Genomic DNA, 27,509 nt, shown 5'->3' on the forward strand with positions numbered 1-27,509 from the left:
TTACCAATAATGCTCAGTGCATTTTATGTACTTTATTAAATATGACTGTATATGCTGCTGTTTTCATGCTAATAGATGTTGTTTGTTGCATCTAGTCTGCAACAGGAGTTTATCTGACAGCTTTACCTAGTCCTGGAGGAATCCAGATTGCGGGAAAAACTCCCAGTGACATCACATACGAACAGCATATCTCCAATATGCAGAAGAAAATTAATGACACCATTGCTAAAAACAAAGAACTGTATGAAATCAATCCTCCTGTAAGTACATGTACACATCAAGTGTATTTCAAGGCTTTTATATTTTATTTTATTTGATCCACCTGTTCCTCTTTCAGAAACACAACTAAAAAATTTTTTTCCCCCATTGTATAGGAGGTTGTCGAAGAGATCATTGGTTCGCCGATCCCTGAGCCCCGTCAGAGGTCTCGTCTCTTTCGTTCTCAATCAGAGAGTTCAGATGAGGTTTCAGAACTAGACCTATCCCATGGGAAGAAGGATGCCTTTGTGTTGGAGGTAAGTTGGCTTGCACTGTAGGTTGATGGATTCGAGAGATGAACATGGAGATGCTGGAAATGCATTTTGCAGACTGAAGGATCTTTTTAATGTTTTAATATTCTTCTAGATTGATGACACGGACGCTGTGGAAGATATACATGCCCTTCTGACTGATTCCCCCACCCCAGCAGGTAAACACATGTGCTAGACCATTGTTGGACTCTATTCTGTTTACTGGGCGATATGTTCACCTGTGTATGTACGTTCTCTTGTCTTCCCTTCAGGATTCTACAGCTGCAACACTGAGATAATGCCTGGGATTCAGAACTGGACTTCAGCTATACAGGTAACGTTCATCCCAGTGAACCTGTTGGTTTCTGTTGAGTTTTGAGTTCTTGAAGATGTAAACACATCAACACACCATCTGCAGTTTTCAGGAAATGGACAGTATTTTAATAAAGCCAGAATGGCAGCAAGAGCCATTTCAAACCACAGCACAGATATAAATTTTATGAGCAGCATTTTATATGTGTATATATTAACAATGAAGACAGTTATTGTTGCCCTACTATATGCAAACAGATGAAGCTAGTTTGAGAGATGCTCACTCTGGAAAAACATATTTATTGTCTCTATAATGTTTATATAACTTTATATGAGCATGTCGTTGTCTGGTGTGGAATCAAACATATTTTTCTTCAGATGTTTACCTCTGTGAGGGTCTTCCGCCTTAACGCCAACTTAACCAATCAGGGGCTGAATAAGATTTTCAGTGACCTCTGTGAGAATCTGCTGAAGGTGAATAAATCTTTCCTATTTTCTGAATACATTTATCTATTTTTTTTCCTCATGAGATCAGTACAACCATGGTTTGATATGGACCAGCTAAACCAAATGATTTAAGTGTGTTTGGATATCACTGCTCTAGCTGGAATATATGTGTATACTCTGTAGAGTTTGTACTTCAAACTGCGGTCGATGGTCCCCTGTTGTCTTTGTCACTTGAACTTCACCGTAGCCATACCTGAAGATGAGCTCATTCAGGTGAGAACACTGACCTTATTTCCTTAATGGTTAAATATGTTATTAAACATTCAGTTTGTGATCTTATTACTTTTAAACAACAAAAAAGTAAGTAAGAGCGAAGGCATTAAGGTCTGTTTGTCCTGTTTAGATTCATTCCCGTTCTTTTACCTCTGTCACACGTGATTGGTCTGTGTTTTTTAATTGGCAGGTGGCGGTGACAGCTGTGGCAATGAGCTTTGACAAAGAGCAACTTTTGGAGAATGGCAAACAAAGTGGGGAAAAGACACTGATAAAGGGTAAGCATGTGCTGTACTGTATGTATAGCATGTTCATGTAAGACATTTTTTTGAAAAGCAAATCCTCAATGTTGATTGTCTCTTGCAGCCATAACAGAAAATGACGAGCAGCTTCAGTTTAATCTGGAGCTCAATGCTGAAACATCTGCTCCCAATCCTCTCAGCTCCCCCAAAGGTAAACCCTGGTGAATCCTCACTTTAAACTTCACATACAGTCCTTTATAGCTCTGCAAATGTTTGCCATATTCCTTTTATATTAGTGCTAGGTGCATTATTATAGTGCATTAAAACCAAAGCCGTAAAATACATTTTCATTAATTGAAATAAAATAAATGCCAACTGAAATTGTTTTTTTTTTCTGTCTAGTTCTCATTTTCATTCAGTTTAATACATTAAGAAATACATTAAAAAAATAAAAAAATGGCAAAAATTACTAAACTTTAAAATGAAAATGACAACAAAAAATATAAAAATAAATAAACATTCATCATCCAGTCTGTCTGGAATAACATGAAGAAACGGAACAAACTGAGACCGAATAAATCCAGAAGAACTGTGGCAACGTCTCCAAGATGCTTCAAGAAACCTACCTGCAAAACTACTGAAAAACTATGCACAAGTACACCGAGGGCACAGACTGCTTTCAACGCAAAGGATGCTCACACCAAATGTTGATTTAATTTAGTTAATAGGAATTAACTGATAAAGAAAATCTATTTATGACATTATTTTTGACAGCATTCCTCATGTTACTGCATTTTTGCAGGTAGGTTTCTTGAAGCATCTTGGAGACGTTGCCACAGTTCTTCTGGATTTATTCGGTCTCAGTTTGTTCTGTTTCTTCATGTTATTCCAGACAGACTGGATGATGATGAGATTAGATCTGGCTGTTGTCAGAGTCCTTGTGCAAAAAAAAAATCTCACTGGATTATTACAATTAATGGCAAAATGAACGTTTTGAAATGTAAACTGATATTTCCTACTGACACACTACAGCAAAAGATAGAAATAACTGACTTAAAACCATTTTTAACTGGTGAAAATGCTAAGAAGAACTGTGGCAACGTCTCCAAGATGCTTCAAGAAACCTACCTGCAAAACTACTGAAAAACTATGCACAAGTACACCGAGGGCACAGACTGCTTTCAACGCAAAGGATGCTCACACCAAATGTTGATTTAATTTAGTTAATAGGAATTAACTGATAAAGAAAATCTATTTATGACATTATTTTTGACAGCATTCCTCATGTTACTGCATTTTTGCAGGTAGGTTTCTTGAAGCATCTTGGAGACGTTGCCACAGTTCTTCTGGATTTATTCGGTCTCAGTTTGTTCTGTTTCTTCATGTTATTCCAGACAGACTGGATGATGATGAGATTAGATCTGGCTGTTGTCAGAGTCCTTGTGCAAAAAAAAAATCTCACTGGATTATTACAATTAATGGCTAAATGAATGTTTGGATTTCCTACTGACACACTACAGCAAAAAATAGAAATAACTGACTTAAAACCATTTTTAGCTTCTGAAAATACTAGTGTTCTAAATATTTTGGCTACCACTGTAAAAAATTTTCTGTCACATATAAACTGCTAATATAATAGTAATAATAATAGTTTTAAACAAAAATATACGTGTGTGTATATGGATTGTTTATTTTTTATTTATTATTTTTTTTGCTGGGGCCACTAAAATCTTAGGAAAAATTATCATAAAAATTATTGAGTTCTGATTGCACACTGGCTTTTCACAATATTAAGGAATATCCTGTTTTCCTTGGTGTGTCCCTTTAACACAGCATTGGTTTCCTGTGTGTGTGTGTGTGTGTCTCAGGTCTATCAGAGGTTGGCAGCCATCTGTCGGCCAGAGGTCAGTACCTGATCCGTTGCTGAGAGTTCTGGAGGCAGCAGGGTGTTTTTTTTGTTTTAATTTCTGCTCCTTTTGTGTGTGACAGTTTGAAGTGCTGCAGCACACACCCCAGCATCATCCATTTTACCCCTTTTTTCTTTTTTTTCTTTCTTTTTGTGTTATTTCCTCTTCTCTTTGTCCCTCTGTTGTGTCGTTGTGTGTATGTACTTGTCCGCGGGATTTGTGACCGCATGTGCACATATTTCTGTGTGTGTGTTCGTGTCTATCTGTGCTCGTTTCTGAATGTCTGTCTATATATGCGTGTGTGTGTGCGTGTGTGTGTGTGTGCGTGTGTGTGTGCGTGTGTGTGTGCGTGTGTGTGTGCGTGTGTGTGTGCGTGTGTGTGTGTGTGCGGGCGTGTGTGTGTGTGTGCGTGTGTGTGTGCGTGTGTGTGTGCGTGTGTGTGTGCGTGTGTGTGTGCGTGTGTGTGTGAGCAGCTTAAACTGAAAGCTCACACCATAAGACGCGGATCGGTTAAAACAAGTAGGAGCACACACGCAAACTCGCTTACACACACAATCACATAGACCCTAGTCAGAGTAAACTGCATATTTAACAGGATCTTTAACTTCAAGATGTAATCAAAATGGGCCCAATATACCGGTACTTAACATACTACCTTAATACAATTTTCATAAACATTTGCTTGGGCGTCTTCGGTGCACATTATTCCAAATTGATGTTCCACTAAAATAATACCTTGCTATACTCACATATGTGACCCTGGACCACAAAACCAGTCTTAAGTCGCTGGGGTATATTTGTAGCAATAGCCAAAAATACATTGTGTGGGTCAAAATGATTGATTTTTCTTTTATGCCAGAAATCATTAGGACATTAAGTAAAGATCATGTTCCATAAAGATATTTTGTAAATTTCCTACTGTAAATATATCAAAACTTCATTTTTGATTAGTAATATGCATTCATTTGGACAACTTTAAGGCGATTTTCTCAGTATTTTGATTTTTTTGCACCCTCAGATTCCAGATTTTCAAATAGTTGTATCTCGGCCAAATATTGTCCTATCCTAACAAACCATACATCAATGGAAAGCTTATTTATTCAGCTTAGATGAACCAGTCAAAACCAGCTTATGACTGGTTTTGTGGTCCAGGGTCACATATGTATGTATGTAAATGTATATATAATTTTTTATGTATGTAATTTATGTAAATAAGCTTATTTTGATAATCACAATATGGAAGTAAATGGGGCTCTGGGGGGTTTGAAGTTCAATGTGTTAAATAAGTCCTAGGTCACAGGAAACTTTCATAAACCATGTTTTAAATTTTATGTTTTTACAATTTTTGCCTGCTTAATGAAGACCAAGGTACATTGCAGTATGACATATTATCCTCTAACCCTCACAGCCTTGTATTTATTAAAAATCAAATGTCAAATTTAAAATGACATCTACTCTGACTACAGTCTATACTTCTACATGCATCCTTATACACACATACTCAAATGTCCTGCATCAAAAAGTGGATGAGTCTTGCTGCCATATGCCGATCCGATCAATCTTGATTGACAGAGTGTGAAAGTTGAGGTTCAGTCCTAGTGAGGAGCCAAGATGAAGACTGTCATTCTTTCAGTGGTGCCTCAGTGATTTCAATGTTTGAGCTTGCTGATGTAATGAGTATGAACAAAGCACAGACCAACTCTGTCATGGGCCCATGCAGAGTCGCATATGATGCATTGAGGCATCATAAGTATAGCTGTGCAGATTGTATAGTCCAGGGTTGGGCGTTATAGCTTAAAAAAATATCTCTTTTTCATAATTTATATCTCAATATTTATGTAAATGCTCTGAAATGACACATTTAGTAAAAAAACAGTCAAGTCATGTTTTCCACACAGTTTTTCACTAAATGAGCACAAAAATGATTAAGAAACTTGTTAAATAATTTTAATTTCTATGAACCATTATAACAGCATTCTTGCATCTCTGGAAAACCTGGAAATTGGAAACTCCAAAAGCGTGATTTCCTGGTCTGGAAAAGTCACAGAAATTTGAATGATTTAAATATTAAATAATACTAATATTTTTTAAATGAATTAATAGTAATAAAACATTATTAAAAATTATTGTTGTTATTATTAAATATGAATATTTATATCATTTAATAAAAAAAATCGTCATGATAGTCATGAAAAATTCAAAATTTGTCCAGTTATGCTATTGTTATTATTAACATTTTATTAGTAGTAATACAAATGACTAAGTTATGATCGCTATATTTTTAATATTAACATTTTTATAATTAAAATGTTAAATAATTTAATATAAACAGTCATTATGTAGTCATGGTTATTTCTAAATTTGTCCTAAATTATGTTGTTATATTATGTTATGCTCCATTGTAAAATTTACTTTTTGTGAGTGATGTTTATAAAATACTATTAATGGCTTTAGTTGAACAACTTTAGTTTGTTATTGAAAAATGATGGACGTTCATTGCTCAGAACGTGTGGAAACCCTGATAACACGTAGGAATAAACAGCAGTATTTGTGTACATATTGTTTTTACTGAAACATGAAAAATGACGAATGGAGACTTCTAAATGTTTTTAAATCAATTTTTTAAATTTTAAATCAGTTCTTCGAAAAGGGCTTGAACTAATTCATGTTTCATGTAAATGAATGTAACAGAACTGATTCTAATGTTCAAATCATGATATTGCTTTCATAAAATCATTGCAGTATTCACTATGTTGCTTTATTGTATGCGTCAACAAAATAATCACAGTAAAACTGTATATATCGCCCAGCCCTAATTGAGTCTACTGACAGATAGTTAGAGCAATGTTTGGAAGCTGCATGCGCATTAGTGCTCTGTGTAATAATTGTGATGCAGCGTCATGAATGATGTTTTACAGCTTTGAGATTTCAAGCTTTCACACTCTTTATGGAAAAAGTGTCCTCCCTCCTCAAAGCTCATCATCCTCTGATTTGTCAAGGCCGACTGAACATGCGTGCATTCATTCTTTCTCTCCTCCTCTGTCTCTGTATTTGCATGCTGTTTATTTGCATGGTGCAGTGCCATTGCTTTGCTTTGCTTTGATCACAAATGCACACGTCCTTTTTCCTCGGTCACACTATGTTTGTCTCGTCACATCCGTTGGTCTTGTACAGCGCCCTCTGAAGGCCATGTCTGGTATCTTTCTTTTCTCTCTTCTCTTTCTCTCTACCTCTCTCTCTCTCTCTCTCTCTCTCTGGAGATTTTAAGGACAATATCAAAATAAATAGACTATTTTAACAGATCATGAGAGTATATCACAATATGTGTGTGCGCGTGTCCCCACACCCAGGCCACGATTAGTTCTGTGAAACAAAGCAAAACCAATGTTACACCGTGTCTACGGACGTGAGGTTTTCTTTAGTGTCATCCCTTTAACACTGCATTGGTTTCCTTTGTGTGTCTCAGGTCTATCAGAGGTTGGCAGCCATCCATCAGCCAGAGGTCAGTACCTGATCTGTTGCTAAGAGTTCTGGAGGCAGCAGGGTGTTTTTTTCCCCTTTTGATTTCTGCTCCTTTTGTGTGTGACAGTTTGAAGTGCTGCAGCACACACACTAGCATCATCCATTTTACCCCTTTTTTTCTTTCTTTCTTTCTGTGTCTTGTTTCCTCTTCTCTTTGTCCCTCTGTTGTGTCGTTGTGTGTATGTACTTGTCTGCGGGATTTGTGACCGCATATTTCTATGTGCGTGTTTGTGTCTATCTGTGTTTGTTTCTGAATGTCGGTCTATATATATATATATATATATATGTGTGTGTGTGTGTGTGTGTCCAGCCTCCTCAGTTGATTACAGTTCCTTTGCAGACAGATGCAGCTCCTGGATAGAGCAGCTTAAACTGAAAGCTCACACCATAAGACGCGGATCGGTTAAAACAAGTAGGAGCACACACGCAAACTCGCTTACATACACAGACATGCACAATCACATAGACCCTAGTTGGAGTAGTCTGCATACTTAAAAGGATCTTTAACTTTAAGATGAAATCAAAATGGGCCCTTAATAAAAAATTTTTACATTTTCTTGGTCTTATTACGTTAATTTCATAGGTGCACATTATTCCAAATTCCACTAAAATAATACATAACGCATACAAAACACAAAAAATATATATTTTAATTAATATAATTTTTTGTGTTTTGTATGTAAAACAGTATGGAAGTAAAATGGTTTAGGAGTATGTTTTCATTTTGGTGTTCCAAAAGTTAACATTTTTTGGTGAATAATTTTATTTGGTGAATTATTGATTTTTTTACATATTTTATTTAATGTGAACGAAAATGGGGCTCTGGTTCAATGTGTTCAATATTGTTTTAAAGTCCTCTGTACACAGCAGTATGACATTATCTTCTAACCCTCACAGCCTCGTATTCATTAAAAATCAAATGTATCAAATTTAAAATGGCATCTACTCTGACTACAGTCTATACTTCTTCACGCATCCTTACACACACATACTCCCATGTCCTGCATCCAAAAGTGGACAAGTCTTGCTGCCATACGCCGATCCAATCAAACATGATTAACATAGTGTGAAGGTTGAGTCCTAGTGAGGAACCAAGATGAAGACTGTCACTCTTTCAGTTGTGCCTCAGTGATTTCATAATTGATCTTGCTGATGTGATGAGTATGAATAAAGCACAGACCAACTCTGTCATTGTCCCATGCAGAGTAACATATGATGCGTTAATGCATCTTAAGTATGGCTGCACAGGTTGTACAGTTCAGGGTTGGGCGTTATAGCTAAAAAAAAAAAAAATCTCTTTTTCATAATATATCTCAATATTTATGTAGATGCTGAAATATCAACTCAACAGCCACTGAAATCATTGCAGTATTCACTGTGTTGCTTTATTGTATGCCGTCAACAAAATAATCACATTAATATCGCCCAGCCCTAATTCAGTCCACTGACAGATAGTTTGAGCGATGTTTGGGAGCTGCATGCGCATTAGCGCTCTGTGTAACAGTTGTGATGCAGCGTCATGTATGATGTATTACAGCTTTGAGATTGAGCTCTTTCACACTCTTGATGGAAAAAGTGTCCTCCCTCTTCAAAGCTCATCATCCTCTGATTTATCAAGGCAGACTGAACATGCGTACATTCATTCTTTCTCTCCTCCTCTGTCTCTGTATTTGCATGCTGTTTATTTGCATGGTGCAGTGCCATTGCTTTGCTTTGCTTTGATCACAAATGCACACGTCCTTTTTCCTCGGTCACACTATGTTTGTCTCGTCACATCCGTTGGTCTTGTACAGCGCCCTCTGAAGGCCATGTCTGGTATATTCCACCCCCCTCTTTCTTTTCTCTCTTCTCTTTCTCTCTTTCCCTCTCTCTCTCTCTTACTCTCAACAGCATCATCTATGGAGAAGGCCAGCCCGTTGCCTGAAGGTCGCTCTCGTTCTCTTCGGTCAAACCGTTCCTACTCGGGCAGTTCTGTGGCAGTCGTCAAAATGACCCCGCTCTCTTTCATTCCTGGAGCAAAGATCATCAAATACCTTGGCATCATCAACATGTTCTTCATTAGAGAGACCACCTCACTCAGAGAGGTAGCAGTCTCACTGTTTTTAGACTCATTCAGGTCACGTACATTAAGACATTTGCTTGTTATTATTAGTATAATTATTATTATTAATAAGAATAAAATTAATGTTAAGTATTTTTATAATATTAATGCAATTGAAAATAATATAACAATATAATATTAATAGCAATAACAATAATAAATATTCTTAATTTTGAATATTTTTATATTAATGCTATTAAATAAATATTTATTTATTAATATTTAATTAAATTTTTTTACAATTATTAATACTAAAATGACTAATTATTGTTATTAATTTAATATTAAATAATATTTGTGTTATTAAAATGTTCTTTAATTAATGCAAATAACAAATATTTGAATAATATTAAACATTTTATGCTATTAAAATAAATTATTATTAATAATATAATATAATGACTTGTTTATATAAAGTATTGTAATAATATTAAACATTTTTCAATTAATTACAATTATTTACATTGATGAAAATATTTATAATAATATTATTTATTATGGTAAATTGTGTTGTTGTTATTATGAATAATAAAAATATGAATAGTGCCAAATATTATTGCTTTTATTGTAATAATATTAAACATTTTTAAATAATTACAATTATTTACATTGATGAAAATATTGGTAACAATATTATTTATTATGGCTAATTGTGTTGTTATTATGAATAATAAAAAATATTAATAGTGCCAAATATTATTGCTTTTATTGTAATAATATGAATTAATACAAAAAATATATATTTGAATAAAATTTTAAGTTTTATGCAATTCAAATAAATTATTATTAATATAATATAATGACTTGTTTATATGAAGTATTGTAATAATATTAAACATTTTTAAATGAATTACAATTATTTACATTGATGAAAATATTGGTGGTAATATTATTTATTATGGTAAATTGTGTTGTTGTTATTATGAATAATAAAAAATATTAATAGTGCCAAATATTATTGCTTTTATTGTAATATTTTAAAAAAAATAAAATTAATTACAATTATTTACATTGATGAAAATATTGGTAATAATATTATTTATTATGGTAAATTGTATTGTTGTTATTATGAATAATAAAAAAATATTAATAGTGCCAAATATTATTGCTTTTATTGTAATATTTAAAAAAAATTACAATTAATTACAATTATTTACATTGATGAAAATATTGGTAATAATATTATTTATTATGGTAAATTGTATTGTTGTTGTTATTATGAATAATAAAAAAATATTAATAGTGCCAAATATTATTGCTTTTATTGTAATAAGATTTTTAATAATATTATGTTATTAAAATTAATTAAACATAGTAAGTAGTAATTCATTTATATTCTTGGTAGTATTATTATTGTCACATTGCATGATTTTTTTCTTATGTTTTAGGAGGGAGGTGTGAGTGGGTTTCTGCATACGTTTATTGCTGAAGTATTTGCGATGGTTCGTGCCCACGTCGCTGCTCTTGGAGGAAATGCTGTCGTCTCCTACAGCATGAAGGAGTGTGTGTTCATGGAGAACCCTAACAAGAACCAGGTTAATACATGCACAGTCACACACACAGACTCATACACACTCAACCCATCACGTTTGTGCATTTATGCTCATGTTGTGTGCTTTACAGGCGCAGTGCCTAATCAACGTCAGTGGGGACGCTGTCATGTTCGTCCGAGAATCTGAACTCGAGTCGACTTCGGTACAGACACAGTCAGCCACCACACACACCTCCAACGGTGCGGAAGGAACGTGAACTCGCATACACACACCGACAAACTCTCAAGTAAACGAGTCTTAACATGAACCATGCCATTTAAAGCAGTGTCACGCTAAATCTACCAACCAAATCTCCAAAAAGAAGCGAAAATCTAGACCTTATTGGTTAGTTCTCCAAAGTGTCATATTTTAGACCCATTAAATGGCCAATATTTTGTTTTATTTCAGAATAATGTTTTAAAATCCCCTCCGTCAGAAGCCTTTCAGAAAGGTCATCTGTCATGTTTCTATGTGTTGGCCATTGTTGTTCACATTCCATTTTGTCCAAATGTGGCGGAGGCAGCTACCAAATTCAAAAGGTCTATAAAATTCGTCTTTGTGTTCGTAAAGAGTGTGTAAATGTGTCAACGACTCTTTAAATGGCCATGTTTTGTATTTAAATAAAGGAATAAACTACTGATGCACTCACATGGACATCCAGTTCAGGATTTTAAATACTGGTTTTAAATAAGACACTTCCTGTCATGTCCTACCGATCTCTTTAAAATCATGTCAAATGCTGGAAACATTTGTTTGCTTTCATGTGCCACGATGTATGCTTTTTTTTAATCATAATGTTTGGGTCGGACTTCTGCAAGGCCGGTCCGGTTCTCTTGCATGTGCAATGCCAGTTAATCATTACGAGAAAGAGATATTTTAGGGCAGAGTTGTGTTCACCATGGACTGACACTTGAATGTACAGATGATGGGTCTGGATCAATGAGGTGGGCGGCTCTGTTCATGTGTTGACTGACTTTTAATGCTATTATTTTGTATATGTGTTTGCCTGCGGACAAATCAAAATTGCACATTAATAAGATATAATTGAATAAAACTATTATTGCTCTGGTGTGTTTAGTCTTTGTCAAATTCTTCCGTTTTTTAATGAACATATAATGGGTTTAATTTCTCGTTGTTCTGATCTAAGATATTATAATTGCAATGAATGCGGAATAATTTGGCCAAAAGAAACAGTTATGTTTGCTTCGTGATCTGTTCAGAAGCATACAGACTGTAAAATCAAAGATGCTATATTAAAATCTGGGAAGTCTGAATATTACAGCCATACTTTCACTCAAGAGGAAATGCATTTCATATATCGGAAATCATATATGCACACATTTATTATAGTATTTTCATGTTGCATGTATAGCATATGTCATGTTTTCGCATGTATTTTCATGTAAATTTCATAATGTACAGTGGTGGCCAAAATGATTAGAACACTAGTATTTTCAGCAGTTAAAAATGGTTTTAAGTCAGTTATTTCTATCTTTTGCTGTAATGTGTCAGTAGGAAATAACAGTTTACATTTCCAAACATTCATTTTTCATTAATTGTAATAATCCAGTGAAATTTTTGTTTGCACAAGGTAATCATTTTGGCCACCACTGTACATTGTCTAGCATATATCACCAATATTGCATGTATAGCATATGTCATGTTTTCTCATGTAATTTCACATAAATTTCATAGTGTATGAATATGGTAATCATTCAGAACCATGCGGCGTCCAAAAGTCTGAGACCACATAAAAAATCTGGGACCTGAAACCTGGAAATAAAGTTTTAAGGATTCTGAAAAATCTAAAACTTAAAGTAACACTATGACATAAAATAAATCTCATTTCAGATTCTTAGGGCTGCCCTCGACTAAGGATTTTTCTGGTCGAATAGTAGTCGTTCATTTGAAGCATCAGTCGACTAATCGCATGTTTATTAATAAACCATTTAAATCATTATAATGAGCCTTTAATGGCATACATAGCCTAATAAATGCTCAAGCACACGCATAAAGCTTGCCACAGCGCACCGGCAGAAGAAATAATTATGAATGTGTCAGGGAAAAACGGTAAGGAGGCTGCATCATATCACACCAAACAATTTTGGTTGAAATGCGCAGTTTGTCGTGAATTATAGATCAACTAACAATCTATAAAGGTGTAAAATGCATTTACTTACTTGAGAATCAAGATATTTCATTATATATTTGGGGGGTATTTCGAATAAAAAAAAAATTTATTAATCCCTGCTGAAAAAAACAATAGACACATTACAAAATTTGCAATGGTTTTACTGGTTATAATGGGACTTGTATTGGTGTTACTGGAAACTGTAATGGACCCTGTTGGTCTTTACTGGTAATTGGTTGCCTTCTATTGGTGGCTTGTTAAAACCAATAAATCCTAATGGAATATGTCCCAAAACACACTACAGAAAAAAAAATTTTAATGGTTAAACGTTGATGGTTTGTAAAGTTTGTAATGGTATTTGTAGTGGAAACCATTAACATTTTCTGTGATGGTTTTATTGTTTTTTTTCTTCAGTAGGGACATAAGGCTATATCAGTTATACAGTGGTATTGTGGCTGCTGTGTGTCAAATGACCAGCATGATAGCCCCTCCCCTTCACCTGTGCCCCCTCAAAAATAATAAGTGCATGATGCCCCTGACACTACAATACAAAATTATGTGTCAAAAAAAAAGAACAATGATGAACCATTCATTTTATTTGAAATGGTTATAGATTACTTCTAGAGATTGTAGTGATACATGACATGGTGAAAAATGACTGAATGAATAATAGGCTACTTAAAGTAGTTTAAGATGAATTTTAAAATTGTGCCCCCTAAAAGCACAAGTGGCCCCTGTCTGGCCCCCCCAGTTACTGTGGTCTAGAACCGCCCCTGGTCATAATGAGCCTTTAATGGCATACATAGCCTAATAAATGCTCAAGCACACGCATAAAGCTTGCCACAGCGCACCGGCAGAAGAAATAATTATGAATGTGTCAGGGAAAAACGGTAAGGAGGCTGCATCATATCACACCAAACAATTTTGGTTGAAATGCGCAGTTTGTCGTGAATTATAGATCAACTAACAATCTATAAAGGTGTAAAATGCATTTACTTACTTGAGAATCAAGATATTTCATTATATATTTGGGGGGTATTTCGAATAAAAAAAAAATTTATTAATCCCTGCTGAAAAAAACAATAGACACATTACAAAATTTGCAATGGTTTTACTGGTTATAATGGGACTTGTATTGGTGTTACTGGAAACTGTAATGGACCCTGTTGGTCTTTACTGGTAATTGGTTGCCTTCTATTGGTGGCTTGTTAAAACCAATAAATCCTAATGGAATATGTCCCAAAACACACTACAGAAAAAAAAATTTTAATGGTTAAACGTTGATGGTTTGTAAAGTTTGTAATGGTATTTGTAGTGGAAACCATTAACATTTTCTGTGATGGTTTTATTGTTTTTTTTCTTCAGTAGGGACATAAGGCTATATCAGTTATACAGTGGTATTGTGGCTGCTGTGTGTCAAATGACCAGCATGATAGCCCCTCCCCTTCACCTGTGCCCCCTCAAAAATAATAAGTGCATGATGCCCCTGACACTACAATACAGAATTATTTGTCAAATAATATGAAACATGATGAAACATTAATTTTAGTTGAAATTGTTATAGATTACTTCTAGAGATTGCAGTGATACATGAGTCATGACATGGTGAAAAATGACATGGACGAAAAATGTAGGTTAAGATGAAATTTAAAATTGTGCCCCCTAAAAGCGCAAGTGGCCCCTGTCTGGCCCCCCCCAGTTACTATGGTCTAGTACCGCCCCTGCAAAAATGAGGGATTATTTTAAGAGCAAGTGAGCGGACCGGCACCTCCATCTGTCCTGCAGTGAGCGAGCTGCTGTTCAGCTTCCACACAGACACTTGAATAGCGGACATTTCTCTAGGTTAACATTAGATTGAGCGGCCATGTAAAGTTGCTAATACTTACATATTTCAGATGATAAGCCATATTTGAGAGGTCGATGAATGATAGTCGAGCGTTTGGATGTCCTGCCCGTCGATGTACTGTATTACCAATGACTAGCCATTAACGATCTGTTAGTCACGGATTGCATGACTTCACCCGTGGATTTTTTTTTTCTTTTCTGCGACTAAAGTGACTAATAAAATTTTGGTCGACCGAGCCTCTTCTGGTCGACTAACAATTAGTCGACTATTAGGGGGCAGCCCTACAGATTCTGCACCATTTTTAGGTCACAATTCAAAACTTATTTTGTGGCATTGACCATGTGATCTCTGTCTGTCTTTAGGTCTGTATGGGAACGAGGGTGTGCTGCCGGCGCGGTGGCAGCTGCGGGTGTCTGGGAAGAGTGTTGTGGAGCAGCTGAAGGATTCTCCCATGCTGCTGTGGTTCGGTCCTCGTCTGGGTTTGGACACGCAGCAGTGCATGGAGCTGCTGAGTCTGACCGGAGCTCTGCTCAGTTTATTGACTCTGGCTCTGCCGGTGCTCAGAGACTGCAGAGTCTTCCTGGTGCTCTGGATACTCTATCTGTTCCTCTACCAGGTACAGACGCAGTTCACACAGTACTGACACCACTAGTGGTAGACCAGTATGCGGATGCGGTTTTCACTGGCTTGTGTCATGTAAAGAGAACAGGTGGCCTATGGCTGACAGCAAAAACAAAAAAATTCCCCAAAAAACTTCTGGCAGAAAAAAAGATTAAACATAAATTAGTATCTGGAAACTCCTTGTACCAGGTTATTGGCTGATGCTGATAATCAAAATAATGACCAAACACTGGCCAATTAATTAGGCCCTATTGCTGGCCTTCTTATTTTTTTTTTTTTACACTTGATATTGTGACATTATATGATATTTTGCCAACAGAAATGTACATGTATATGTATACATACACACATCATATGTATGTACATAGTTTTGAATTGCATACATTTTGAAAATATATTTAATAATACATAAGTTTGTATTTGCATAATATATTATTTTTTAAATTTATTTTTAGATTTATTTTAAATAATTTAGTCTCATTTGCTATCTTTAAACTGCACTGTATGTAAAATGTAATTATATATATATATTTTTTTTTTTACATTACAATAGATATTTTTCTTTAAACTGTTTTGTATCATTTATAAGATATTATATAATATAGCATCTAATTTAGTAATATAATGCTAAATTATATATATAAAAATGTGCAAAAAAAAGTAATTTTGTCTCATTTGCTTTCTTTAACTCTGTTGTATTATATTATATTTGCTATATATTCAACCTGCTGTTGACCATTACCTAAAAAAACATATTTGCTGACCAGTAGGTATCACGAATACTACTTATCAAGGGAAAAAATGTGATTTTAGAAGTTAATGCGGAAGGTACTGAAATGTAATGCTTCTTGTTTCTGTAGGTTGGCCAAGTCTTCTTATACTTTCAGTGATGAGTATTAGATTTTCTGTCAGTGTGTTGCTGGTGCACCACCAGATGTTTTATTGATTCACAAGTGTTCTTATTCCCCAAATTATGTCTGTTATATAACTGTCTATGGCTTTGTTTAACTGCTTTCCAACCGTAGCAACAAAACAATCTTGATCTTGAGAGATACTCTGAGTATTATTTACAGTAGTCTCACGTCTGTGTTAATGTGAAATGACTTCAGCACATCAGAAGCCAGAGTTAGAATGTGTCAAACATCTTGATCTCAGGGATAACCTCTTGCTGGAGACGGGCTTCTTGGCCATTCTCATCGCTCCCATGAAAATGCCCTGGTCTTCAAAGGTGCGTCTCCATGACAGCGTGACTTTCTGGCTGGCGCGCTGGCTGTTGTTTCGGCTGATGTTTGTGTCGGGTGTCGTCAAACTGACCAGCCGCTGTCCCACCTGGTGGGGCCTGACCGGTGAGGAATCAGCTGAGATTTGAAGAATATATCTGTTTCCACGTGTTCTGGATTTGCTCCTGGTTCAGCATGTATTTAAAACTACTGTTTTTACAGTATGTGAGCACAGTGTAACATACAGTGTCCCAAAAGGCAGTGCTCTGGAGTTGATTTCTTGTGTGACAAATGAACTGGAAGCAAAATCTATGGTTTGTTAAGTCATTGTTTTATTGAACTGCCAAGAATTAAATTGTTTTTTGCATAACAGTAGATTAAAAAATATATTTCACCCCCCAAAACTTGCTCAATTAAACATGCAGTTTAGTCAAGACTTTCATAATCTTTTAATCTTTTATAAATAATCTTTTATAAAAGTCTCTATTTTATTATTATTATTATTAATGTTTATAGTTATTTGAAAGGATGTCTCTAGTTAGATTCTTTTTAATATATAATTTTTTTTGAAGATTAATTACATTTATTTTATAGTTTCCTTTCCACCTTAATTTTCATAATTAAATAGTATTTTAATTATAAGACTTATTTGTAATCCTAAATGTTTAGGTAACTGATGTCTCTACTCTGGAATTTAAAGTGAACTTTACTTACCTATTTATTTATTCTTTTAATTTTGTTTGTATTTATTTAATTTCAGGAGAATGTGTATATTTACTTATTTTACATTTACATTTATGCATTTGGTAGACGCTTTTATCCAAAGCAACCATCTTCCCCTGTTATTCGAACCCATGACCTTGTTGTTTGAGCTAAGAAATATTTTAGTTTAAGTACTAAATCCGATGGAAGTTTTGAAAGTGTTGCCACTATGCCTATGTATTGATTTTATTGTGTCTGAAAATAAAAAATACACATCAAATTATTCATGTCCGCTCACCTATATTCTGTTATTGTCTCGTCAGCTTTGACCTATCACTATGAGACCCAGTGTATACCGACCCCGCTGGCCTGGTTTGCTCATCAGCTGCCGGTGTGGCTCCAGAAGCTCAGTGTGGTGGGAACGTTTGTTATCGAGATCGCCGTTCCCTTCATGTTCTTCAGCCCCATACGAAGACACAGACTCGCCGCCTTCTACATGCAGGTGAGCGAGTGTGTGTGTGTGGTTGATCAGAAATTGAGGCGCTCCCATGAGTTTGTGCATCAGTGTGATGTCTTGGTGGTTTACAGGTCCTGCTTCAGGTGTTGATCATCCTGTCTGGGAATTATAACTTCTTTAATATTCTCACCATCACCCTGTGCCTGTCGCTGCTGGATGACCAACATGTGGACTTCTGGCTCCGAAGACCCACGCCAAAGACCGAGAGCAGTATGGACACACTTACGTTACACTAAGATGTTTTTAAAAGAAGTCTCTTATGCTCACCAAGGCTGCATTAATTTGTTCAAAAATATGGTAAAAACAGTAATATTGTGAAATATTATTACATTTGAAAATAACTGTTTTCTATTTGAATATACTTTAAAATGTAATTTATTCCTGTGATACAAAGCTGAATTTTCAGAATCATTTCTCCAGTCTTCAGTGTCCTTCAGAAATCATTTTAATATGCTGATTTGCTGCTCAAGAAACAATACAGTACTATAATTTCAAATACTACATGAAGATGGAAATGTATGTTGTGCCCTGTTAGGTCAAGATGTGAAAAAAAGCCACGACTCCTTATTTTATTGTTATTTTCCAGCATCATTGCAGACTCTGTTGTCTGGACTGGCTGTGATGTTAGAGATCGGCACATACGCTCTGCTTGGCTACTGGACCATCAAATACTTTGACCTGCAGGTGGACTGGGAAAACAAAAGCGTCTCCTCCAAAACAGGTGAAGTTCCTGACAATATCTGATTGAGTTCAGTTCTTGTTCAGAATGATTTATCTCTCTTTGTGTTCCTGTTCCTCAGCATTTACATATTTTGAGTTCAACGGCTTTCTGAAGACGGTCACAGTGCCCAGTATCTGGACTGGCGTGCTGTCTCTCACATGGGAGATCATTTCCTCCATGTTTAAGTGAGTGATGTGGATTATGTATGATTTATTGGCTCAGTATGTCCATTAGATGGCATCCTGGTAGAACAGATGTTTCTGTTGCAGGTGTGCGTGTGTGAGAGGAGTGTTGTGGCGTCTCTGGAGCACAATCCAGTGGGCAGTTATGGCTGCGGCTACAGTCTCCATGTTTGCCATCAGTCTGGTCAGTAAACTTCCTGTCTGTGCTGTTTTAGTATCATTAATATACTTGTACAGCATTTATTAATATTTTGAATTAGCTTTATAATGTTTTCTGTTTTAATTAAAGTTTTAGTCATTTTATGTTTTTAGTTGTTTTTATTAGTATTTTTGTTTATTTAGTTTCAAATTTTTTTTTTTTTAGGGCCCGAGCACCAATGGTGCAAGGACCCTCTTGGAATTGCTCTATTTATTACTTTTTAGTATTTCAACAAACCTCATTAATAAAATAAGTGTACATGTATTTTATTATATTTTGCTTAATGTTTATTTTAGTTACAGGCATATTTCACCCCAAAATAAAAAAAAAGTATGCTTTTTGTCACCTGCATGCAGTTCCAAACCTGTCTGATGAGTTAAATAGCAGAATTAATAATTAATAATTTGTAGTTTTTCAGAAAAGTAGATGGTGACAAAAGTCAAAAATGGACTATAAAAGTAGTCCGTACATCTATCAAGTCTCCATATTTCAAGTCTTCTCAAACCATACAGTAGCTTTTATGAGGAATTGAATAAAATTTATTACCAAAAATCTTGCCCTCTGCATTTTTATTTATCAGAATTTCATTCATGCTTCCACATGTTCAATATACAGGATAACTTCATTGTGTACTTGTAGTGTACACTATGAAGTAGTAGTGTAGTAGTTGTAGTGTAGTGCACAGAATTCTTATTTTTTTGAATGCGCTGTCCCTTTAAGTTATTTAAAAATCATGACTCTAATAATGAAGTGTGTGTGCAGGTTCCCTACACCTACTTTGAGTATGATGCACACCGTAACCTCTGGCCTGGCGTCCGGACAGTGTTTGAGCTGACTGATCGTTACCAGCTGGTCAACTCATACGGATTGTTCCGGAGGATGACCGGCGTCGGAGGCCGTCCAGAAGTGGTCATCGAGGGCAGTATGGATCGCAACACATGGACGGTCAGTTTACAAGTATTTGAAGAAGAGCATATTGTCTGAATTACATCATTTAATTGTATGTAAAGGAGAGACTTCATGAAGAATATGAAATCATGTCCAAAAAAGCCAAAAAGGTCTGAAATACTGGCTAGCAACTTAAGAGTTGTAGGTTTAAACATTAAATCAATGAAATATCATCTTACCAGGATCTTAAAGGTGAAGTATGTAGATTCTCTGCAGCAAGGAGCCCCAAAGTTGCAAAAATATTAACTATTCAGAATTTTTCAAAAGAATGTATCTACATGCACCAGCTTCAACATGTCAAGGTGAAGTTAATCATTCAGTTGGTTAAATTAAAACTAGCTACATTTACATGCACACAAATTATCTGTTAGTAATTTAACTGATGGCTCAGTAGGATTGAAGAACTTTCAGAATCTAAAATCAGATTGGATTAATACGGATTGACTGAAATTAGACCATGTAAACATTTCTGATGTAAATCTAAATATATGTGACCCTGGAGCACAAAACCAGTCATAAGTAACACGGGTATGTTTGTAGCAATAGCCAACAATACATTGTATGGGTCAAAAGTATAGATTTTTCTTTTATGCCAAAAATCATTAGGATATTAAGTAGGGTGTGCGATTTGCCGGGAGGGATGGGGGGGGTTTCCCCCACTCTGGTCTATGCATCCCTGCCTCTGCTGAATTACTTTTATCCCTGGTGGGGATAAAAACATCTCGCGAACCCGCTCCGACGTCCCGATCTAAATCAAATGATTTGCGATACATGCTTTGAAGTCCCGATCTGAATCAAATGATTCGTGATACGCGAGCCGATTGATGTGCTTCGAAACAGTGAATCATTTCGATTGGAGCGCTTTGAAACAGTGAATCATTTTGCGACGCAATGGTTTAACTGATTCTGAGTTTCAAAAAGCTCCGTTGTGTTCTTTGCTTGCTTTCTCTATATAATTTTTATTCGTTGTTTGAATAACCGTGGAAATGAAAGAATTACAATTAATAGGCCTAACGTACAATGTTTTTATTTTTATTAGTAATATGCATTGCTAAGGACTTCATTTGGACAACTTTAAAGGCAGTTGTCTCAATATTTAGATTTGTTTGCACCCTCAGATTCCAGATTTTCAAATAGTTGTATCTCGGCCAAATATTTTCCTGTCCTAACAAACCATACATCAACGGAAAGCTTATTTATTCAGCTTTCATGTGATGTATAAATCTCAATTTCGAAAAATTGACCCTTATGACCCTTACGTCCAGGGTCACAAATATGATTGTGGTCAGTAAGTGTTTGGTGTTTTTATATTTTTGCAGGAGATCGAGTTCATGTATAAGCCAGGGAACATGAGCACAGCGCCCCCTGTGGTGGCTCCGCACCAGCCCAGGCTGGACTGGCAGATGTGGTTTGCTGCTCTTGGGCCGCACACACAGAGCCCCTGGTTCAGCAGCCTCCTACACAGACTCCTGCAGGGCAAACGAGACGGTGAGACGACGTGTGTTCGCTTCTGCATGCATGAGATTTAAATGCATCCAGTGCATCGGTCTGAACAAGATGCAGTGTTTTATACTATACTGTGAAAATATTCCATGTGTGTGTTGAGCAGTGATCAGACTCATTCAGACAGATGAGTCTCAGTATCCGTTCAGCAAACAGCCTCCTGCGTACCTCCGAGCTCACCGCTACAAATACTGGTTCAGCGAGCCCAAAGAGGACGGGTGAGTGCACACCTATTATTTTATTTTATTTATTTTTATTTTAAGTTTTAATGTATTTACTTTTAATTATTTTAGCATTTCAACTTCTCTCAAAGGAGAAATGTTTTTGATACATATTTCTTTATTCAATTAACATTTATTTTAATTCAAGTAATATTTTTTTAAAGTTAAGATTGTTTAGCCTCATTGGTTGCATTTTCTGTCTTTATGACTTGGTCATATTGGATGTGTTTGTGTGTGTTTAGGTTATATCCCCAGCGATGGTGGAGACGGGTGTACGTGGAAGAGTTCTATCCCATGGTGCACCTTGGTGACTCTTACCTTGAACAGATGCTGGTTCAACATGGTTTGAAGGTAAGAAACAAGTCTGCTGTCAAAAGTGAAAGTGTAATTAAATTGGGACACATGTTGAATGTCGATAAGCTCACAGGAAAACAAACAGACCTGAAGTTCACCCTGTTATCTGCAGGATAGTTTGATTCAACAAACAGGGTTTTTGAATAATTTTCATTGAACTTGCACAAAGCATAGATAAAAACAGACATATTTAATAGGTGACATCAAGAGACACTGTGTTTGTATTATTTATAGAGAGGTGATATAATGAGGGCAAATCAAAATGAAACTGTCATTAAAATATTGTGTTTGCACAAAAATCATGCCAATTTAATGCTTTGTAATATTTTTTTGTAAACCTGCACTGGTATAAGTGTTGATATTTACAAAGATTTAACTATTTTACGAGCGTTATTGTCTAGTACCTCACAATTTAAAGTAAAATTTATTTTATCTTTAGTCTATATATGAAAATAGGGCTACACAATTTTGGAAAAAATAACCAAAATTGTGATTTAAAAATATCAATTTTTGCACAATTTGGCCAAAATGTTGTGCTTATGTCACTATGGCTATTAATTATTTTTTATAATAATAATCATATAAACATTACTAAAAAAAAGGAATATTTCTAATGTAATATTTCACTGTAAAAAAAATGAGTATTTCAAAAAAATATTATAATAATGAATTAAATCATTACATTGTGATTTTAGTTTTAATTTCTTTTTCAGTTAATCTTGCAGCCTTATATGAATACATAAGATAATGAATGAATAATGAATACATAAATACGCAAGATAAAGTATTGGATATTAAAAACAATGTTTTTCGTTGTTGATGATGTGAATTGCTATGAATTGGATATATTTTATATCAGGAAATTAAAACTAGATGATCTATATTTATTTATTTATTTAATTATTTGAAGAGCATTTCAAAGTTTTAAAAAAAAAATGTCATTACTATCTATTGCTATGATGTTTTTGATGTTCCTATCAGCTGAAGTCAAGAGAGTTGACCCTCAAATACTGTATTTATGTTTTGGCTCTGCTCTCCTTCTCACTCACAAACAGTCATGTGTTGATTAACAAAGATTTAACCATCTTGTTTTTGTTTTAAATGTCATCTAGATCTCTTTCTTTTTGTCGATCAGGATAAGGCTCCTCTGAGGCGCAGCTCGAATGCTTGGCTGACTCGGTTATTGCATCATGTAGGTGAACATGCCCGTGAGATGCCAGCTCCGCTTCTGCTGTGGACTCTCTTCAGCTCGGCTGCGACCGTGTGTCTCCTCAACTCTCTGCGATCACGTGCACGTCATCACCAGCACGAATCGCTCCAGAATATTGGATGTGTTTGTGTGTGTTTAGGTTATATCCCCAGCGATGGTGGAGACGGGTGTACGTGGAAGAGTTCTATCCCATGGTGCACCTTGGTGACTCTTACCTTGAACAGATGCTGGTTCAACATGGTTTGAAGGTAAGAAACAAGTGTAATTAAAGTGTAGAAGTGTAATTAAATTGGGACACATGTTGAATGTCGATAAGCTCACAGGAAAACAAACAGACCTGAAGTTCACCCTGTTATCTGCAGGATAGTTTGATTCAACAAACAGGGTTTTTGAATAATTTTCATTGAACTTGCACAAAGCATAGATAAAAACAGACATATTTAATAGGTGACATCAAGAGACACTGTGTTTGTATTATTTATAGAGAGGTGATATAATGAGGGCAAATCAAAATGAAACTGTCATTAAAATATTGTGTTTGCACAAAAATCATGCCAATTTAATGCTTTGTAATATTTTTTTGTAAACCTGCACTGGTATAAGTGTTGATATTTACAAAGATTTAACTATTTTACGAGCGTTATTGTCTAGTACCTCACAATTTAAAGTAAAATTTATTTTATCTTTAGTCTATATATGAAAATAGGGCTACACAATTTTGGAAAAAATAACCAAAATTGTGATTTAAAAATATCAATTTTTGCACAATTTGGCCAAAATGTTGTGCTTATGTCACTATGGCTATTAATTATTTTTTATAATAATAATCATATAAACATTACTAAAAAAAAGGAATATTTCTAATGTAATATTTCACTGTAAAAAAAATGAGTATTTCAAAAAAATATTATAATAATGAATTAAATCATTACATTGTGATTTTAGTTTTTATTTCTTTTTCAGTTAATCTTGCAGCCTTATATGAATACATAAGATAATGAATGAATAATGAATACATAAATACGCAAGATAAAGTATTGGATATTAAAAACAATGTTTTTCGTTGTTGATGATGTGAATTGCTATGAATTGGATATATTTTATATCAGGAAATTAAAACTAGATGATCTATATTTATTTATTTAATTATTTGAAGAGCATTTCAAAGTTTTAAAAAAAAAATGTCATTACTATCTATTGCTATGATGTTTTTGATGTTCCTATCAGCTGAAGTCAAGAGAGTTGACCCTCAAATACTGTATTTATGTTTTGGCTCTGCTCTCCTTCTCACTCACAAACAGTCATGTGTTGATTAACAAAGATTTAACCATCTTGTTTTTGTTTTAAATGTCATCTAGATCTCTTTCTTTTTGTCGATCAGGATAAGGCTCCTCTGAGGCGCAGCTCGAATGCTTGGCTGACTCGGTTATTGCATCATGTAGGTGAACATGCCCGTGAGATGCCAGCTCCGCTTCTGCTGTGGACTCTCTTCAGCTCGGCTGCGACCGTGTGTCTCCTCAACTCTCTGCGATCACGTGCCCATCAGCACCAGCACGAATCGCTCCAGAACAAACACGCAGATGATAAACAGGCTGCAGGACAGACTCGCTCCAGTGTGGCGCAGGAGGACGAGAAGAAACATGAGGAGGAGGATGCAAAAGATGATGCAGAGGAAGATGGAAAAGAGCAGGAAGAAGATGCAACGGCTGAAGAAGAACAGGAAGGAGAAATTGAAGAGGAAGAGGACTGTCTCAGGAAAAGGAAGTGAGGTTTTTTGATCATCTGAGGACTTTAATTTCAGCTCAGGGTAATAACATCTACCCCCAAACACCAGCACTTCCACCCTCGTTGTGTCAAAACATTGACTTTTCTCTATTTTCACAGGCAGGTTTGAGAGATGTAGGCAGTGTAGTGACACAACGCATTCATGTTTCCCAGTAGTGTCCTGGATTTACCCGCCAGTTTAGCTCAACTAAACCCGATTGCAAAACAAGGAATTTTGTTGTATGGTCTTCAACTGCTTTGACAGGTAAATGCAAAACAAGGTAGGTTATTGTTTTTCCCAGTGTGCACTAACTGCTACGTACCATATTAAAAAAAAAACAGGATGTCTTCCACCATGAGACCTAAAAATACCTGTAAAAAAACTGTACATCTAAATGCACATACTGGACCTCATTAATCAGAAGTGAAATTTATGTTTTTAAAACCATTCTTCCATAAATTACACTTTGAATCGAATGCAACAAAATACCAAAAACAGCACATTGTTTTATGAACGAAGCCCAGTATGTGCAGTGCCTTACAGTATACCAAGAGTATCAGAGAAATCTAGGTACCAGAAAATATGACATTTTAAATGGTTTTCCACTTGGGTGGTGTTATATGACATGGTTTATTGGACTGTAACTGGTTATGGTCTGTGATATTTGTGTATTGTATTGTAAAAACATATTTGACCACTGTGATGTACTGTAGTATAGCATGTTTATTGTGTTAATATAAGTGAAGATGCACCAAAAAACACTCGGCTTTAATGTTTTGTAATATTTTTAATAAACCTAGAAAAATACACACTGGCACAAGCACCATTATTTCCAAAGAAATTGTCATTTTATGAAACAATTTAAAGTAAAATTCATTTTATCTTTTAGATTTAATCGAATATAGTATTAACAATGAATATATACGATATTAATAATAATTCATTTTTTGTTTGTTTTACATTGTAGGAAAGTAGAGCTATTTGAATTGATCCCAGTTTACTGTATATCAAGAAATTTAAAACTTATTTTATTCATACCTTTTTCACTTTTATGATTTTATTTTCTTATTATTTTATTTTATTTTATTTTCTGAAGAAAAATTCCAAAGTGCCAAGATGTCAGGTGGTTTCTAATTGGCTGATTTTTTTTTTTTCACCCATTTTTATTGCCCACAGAGCAAAAACTATAACTATACATGATTTGAAGTGTCATTCATGTTTGAAATAGGACAGATTCGTCTAATTCTAGTACACGTTCACCAGCGCAGTATCCCGGGGCAGTACTTATCAATGAGAGACTGATAATACGGCCTCAGACTCCCCACGTCCGGTAGTTCAGTGCTCTTGGTGTACAAATCAAACTTGCTGTCAGAGGAAAGACAAACAGACGCATGTTTTTGATCAGTGAGAGGTCAGACCTTCAATATGTGGGTCACAGCAGATTCAACGGACACACAAACGAGCTCTCATTGAGAAACTCATGACATACTTAAACTCTTTGACCCAGGGCAGCATCTGCAGGTCTTTCTCGTTGCATAAGTGCATGTAGTCTCCGTTAGAGTGCCAGGGGTAGAAGGAGTGGAAGCGGATCATGTAAAGACCCTGGCAGAAGAAAAAATGTTGGAAAGTGGCTTTTAAAAGCATAAATGAAAGCATATTGTTTGTGAGATTTGTTTACCTCCTCAGGGATGGTGCATTTGTTGAACTTCATTACCCGGTATAGATACTCTAGAATAGAGCAAGAAGAATTTTCATTTGTCACTTAAGCAGCAAATTCACTACTGTTCAAAAGTTTGAGGTCAATAAGAAATATTTTCGAAAGAAGTCTTTTATTTTTTACCAAGGCTGCATTTATTTTAACAAAAATACAGTAAGTATTGTGAAATATTATTAACATTTAAAATAACTGTTTTCTGTTCTAATATATTTTAACATGTAATTTATTCCTGTGATCAAAGCTGAATTTTCAGCATCATTACTCCAGTCTTCAGTGTCACATGATCCTTCAGAAATCATTCTAATATGCTGATTTGCTGGTCAAGAAACATTTCTTATTATTATAAATTTTGAAAACTGCTGCTTAATATTTTTGTGGAAACCATAATACATTTTTCAGGATTCTTTGATGAATAGAAAGCTCAAAATAACAGCATTTATTTGAAATTAAAGGGATAGTTCACCCAAGAATGAAAATTTGATGTTTATCTGCTTACCCCCAGGGCATCCAAGATGTAAGTGATTTTGTTTCTTCAGTAGAACACAAACAAAGATTTTTAACTCAAACCGTTGCAGTCTGTCAGTCATATAATGGCAGTCAATGGGCTCCACGGCTTTGAGAGTAAAAAAAAACATACACAGACAAAACCAAATTAAACCCTGCGGCTCGTGACGATACATTGCGGTCTTAAGACACGAAACGATCGGTCTGTGCAAGAAACTGAACAGTATTTATATCGTTTTTTACCTCTGATCCACCGCAATATCCAACTGTCCTGAGCGCGTTCACAACATCCGGCGCGTGACG

The 27,509-nt window shown here is 35.3% G+C and overlaps 3 protein-coding genes across 20 annotated transcripts in view; 2 read left to right on the plus strand and 1 right to left on the minus strand.

Moving 5' to 3' along the window:
• Positions 1–11,914, plus strand: part of c2cd5 (C2 calcium dependent domain containing 5) — a 37,181-nt gene extending 25,267 nt beyond the window's left edge. For 12 of the 18 annotated variants that reach the window (XM_016509271.1, XM_016509273.1, XM_016509275.1 and 9 more), the window contains 13 exons: positions 96–260; positions 375–515; positions 625–688; positions 782–843; positions 1,200–1,295; positions 1,452–1,541; positions 1,732–1,819; positions 1,908–1,994; positions 3,652–3,687; positions 7,523–7,624; positions 9,103–9,296; positions 10,702–10,848; positions 10,937–11,914. In XM_016509271.1, the coding sequence (XP_016364757.1) occupies positions 96–260; positions 375–515; positions 625–688; positions 782–843; positions 1,200–1,295; positions 1,452–1,541; positions 1,732–1,819; positions 1,908–1,994; positions 3,652–3,687; positions 7,523–7,624; positions 9,103–9,296; positions 10,702–10,848; positions 10,937–11,062 (1,398 nt within the window). In that variant the 3' untranslated portion in view covers positions 11,063–11,914. Of the gene's footprint in view, positions 1–95; positions 261–374; positions 516–624; positions 689–781; positions 844–1,199; positions 1,296–1,451; positions 1,542–1,731; positions 1,820–1,907; positions 1,995–3,651; positions 3,688–3,772; positions 3,993–7,156; positions 7,193–7,522; positions 7,625–9,102; positions 9,297–10,701; positions 10,849–10,936 lie in introns of those variants that run through there. The other 6 variants (XM_016509261.1, XM_016509260.1, XM_016509262.1 and 3 more) reach the window with 6 other exon arrangements.
• Positions 11,915–14,566: 2,652 nt separating this feature from the next.
• On the plus strand, positions 14,567–25,311 carry LOC107705770 (lipase maturation factor 2-like). The gene is made up of 14 exons (XM_016509223.1): positions 14,567–14,606; positions 15,185–15,438; positions 16,304–16,332; positions 16,599–16,789; positions 17,689–17,867; positions 17,954–18,092; positions 18,469–18,603; positions 18,683–18,788; positions 18,873–18,969; positions 19,747–19,929; positions 21,252–21,420; positions 21,542–21,653; positions 21,899–22,007; positions 24,602–25,311. The coding sequence occupies exons 1-14, from the start codon at positions 14,567–14,569 to the stop codon at positions 24,986–24,988; spliced, it is 2,130 nt and encodes a 709-aa protein (XP_016364709.1). The 3' UTR covers positions 24,989–25,311.
• Positions 25,312–26,139: 828 nt separating this feature from the next.
• Positions 26,140–27,509, minus strand: part of miox (myo-inositol oxygenase) — a 5,218-nt gene continuing 3,848 nt past the window's right edge. The window contains exons 8-10 of the mRNA XM_016509281.1: positions 26,664–26,713; positions 26,475–26,587; positions 26,140–26,350 (exon numbers count right to left, since the gene is read on the minus strand). Of these exons, the coding sequence (XP_016364767.1) occupies positions 26,242–26,350; positions 26,475–26,587; positions 26,664–26,713 (272 nt within the window). The 3' untranslated portion in view covers positions 26,140–26,241. The remainder of the gene's footprint in view (positions 26,351–26,474; positions 26,588–26,663; positions 26,714–27,509) is intronic.

This window comes from Sinocyclocheilus rhinocerous, unplaced genomic scaffold (genome assembly GCF_001515625.1).
Source record: "Sinocyclocheilus rhinocerous isolate Xijiao unplaced genomic scaffold, SAMN03320098_v1.1 scaffold834, whole genome shotgun sequence".
Classification (NCBI taxonomy): domain Eukaryota; kingdom Metazoa; phylum Chordata; class Actinopteri; order Cypriniformes; family Cyprinidae; genus Sinocyclocheilus; species Sinocyclocheilus rhinocerous.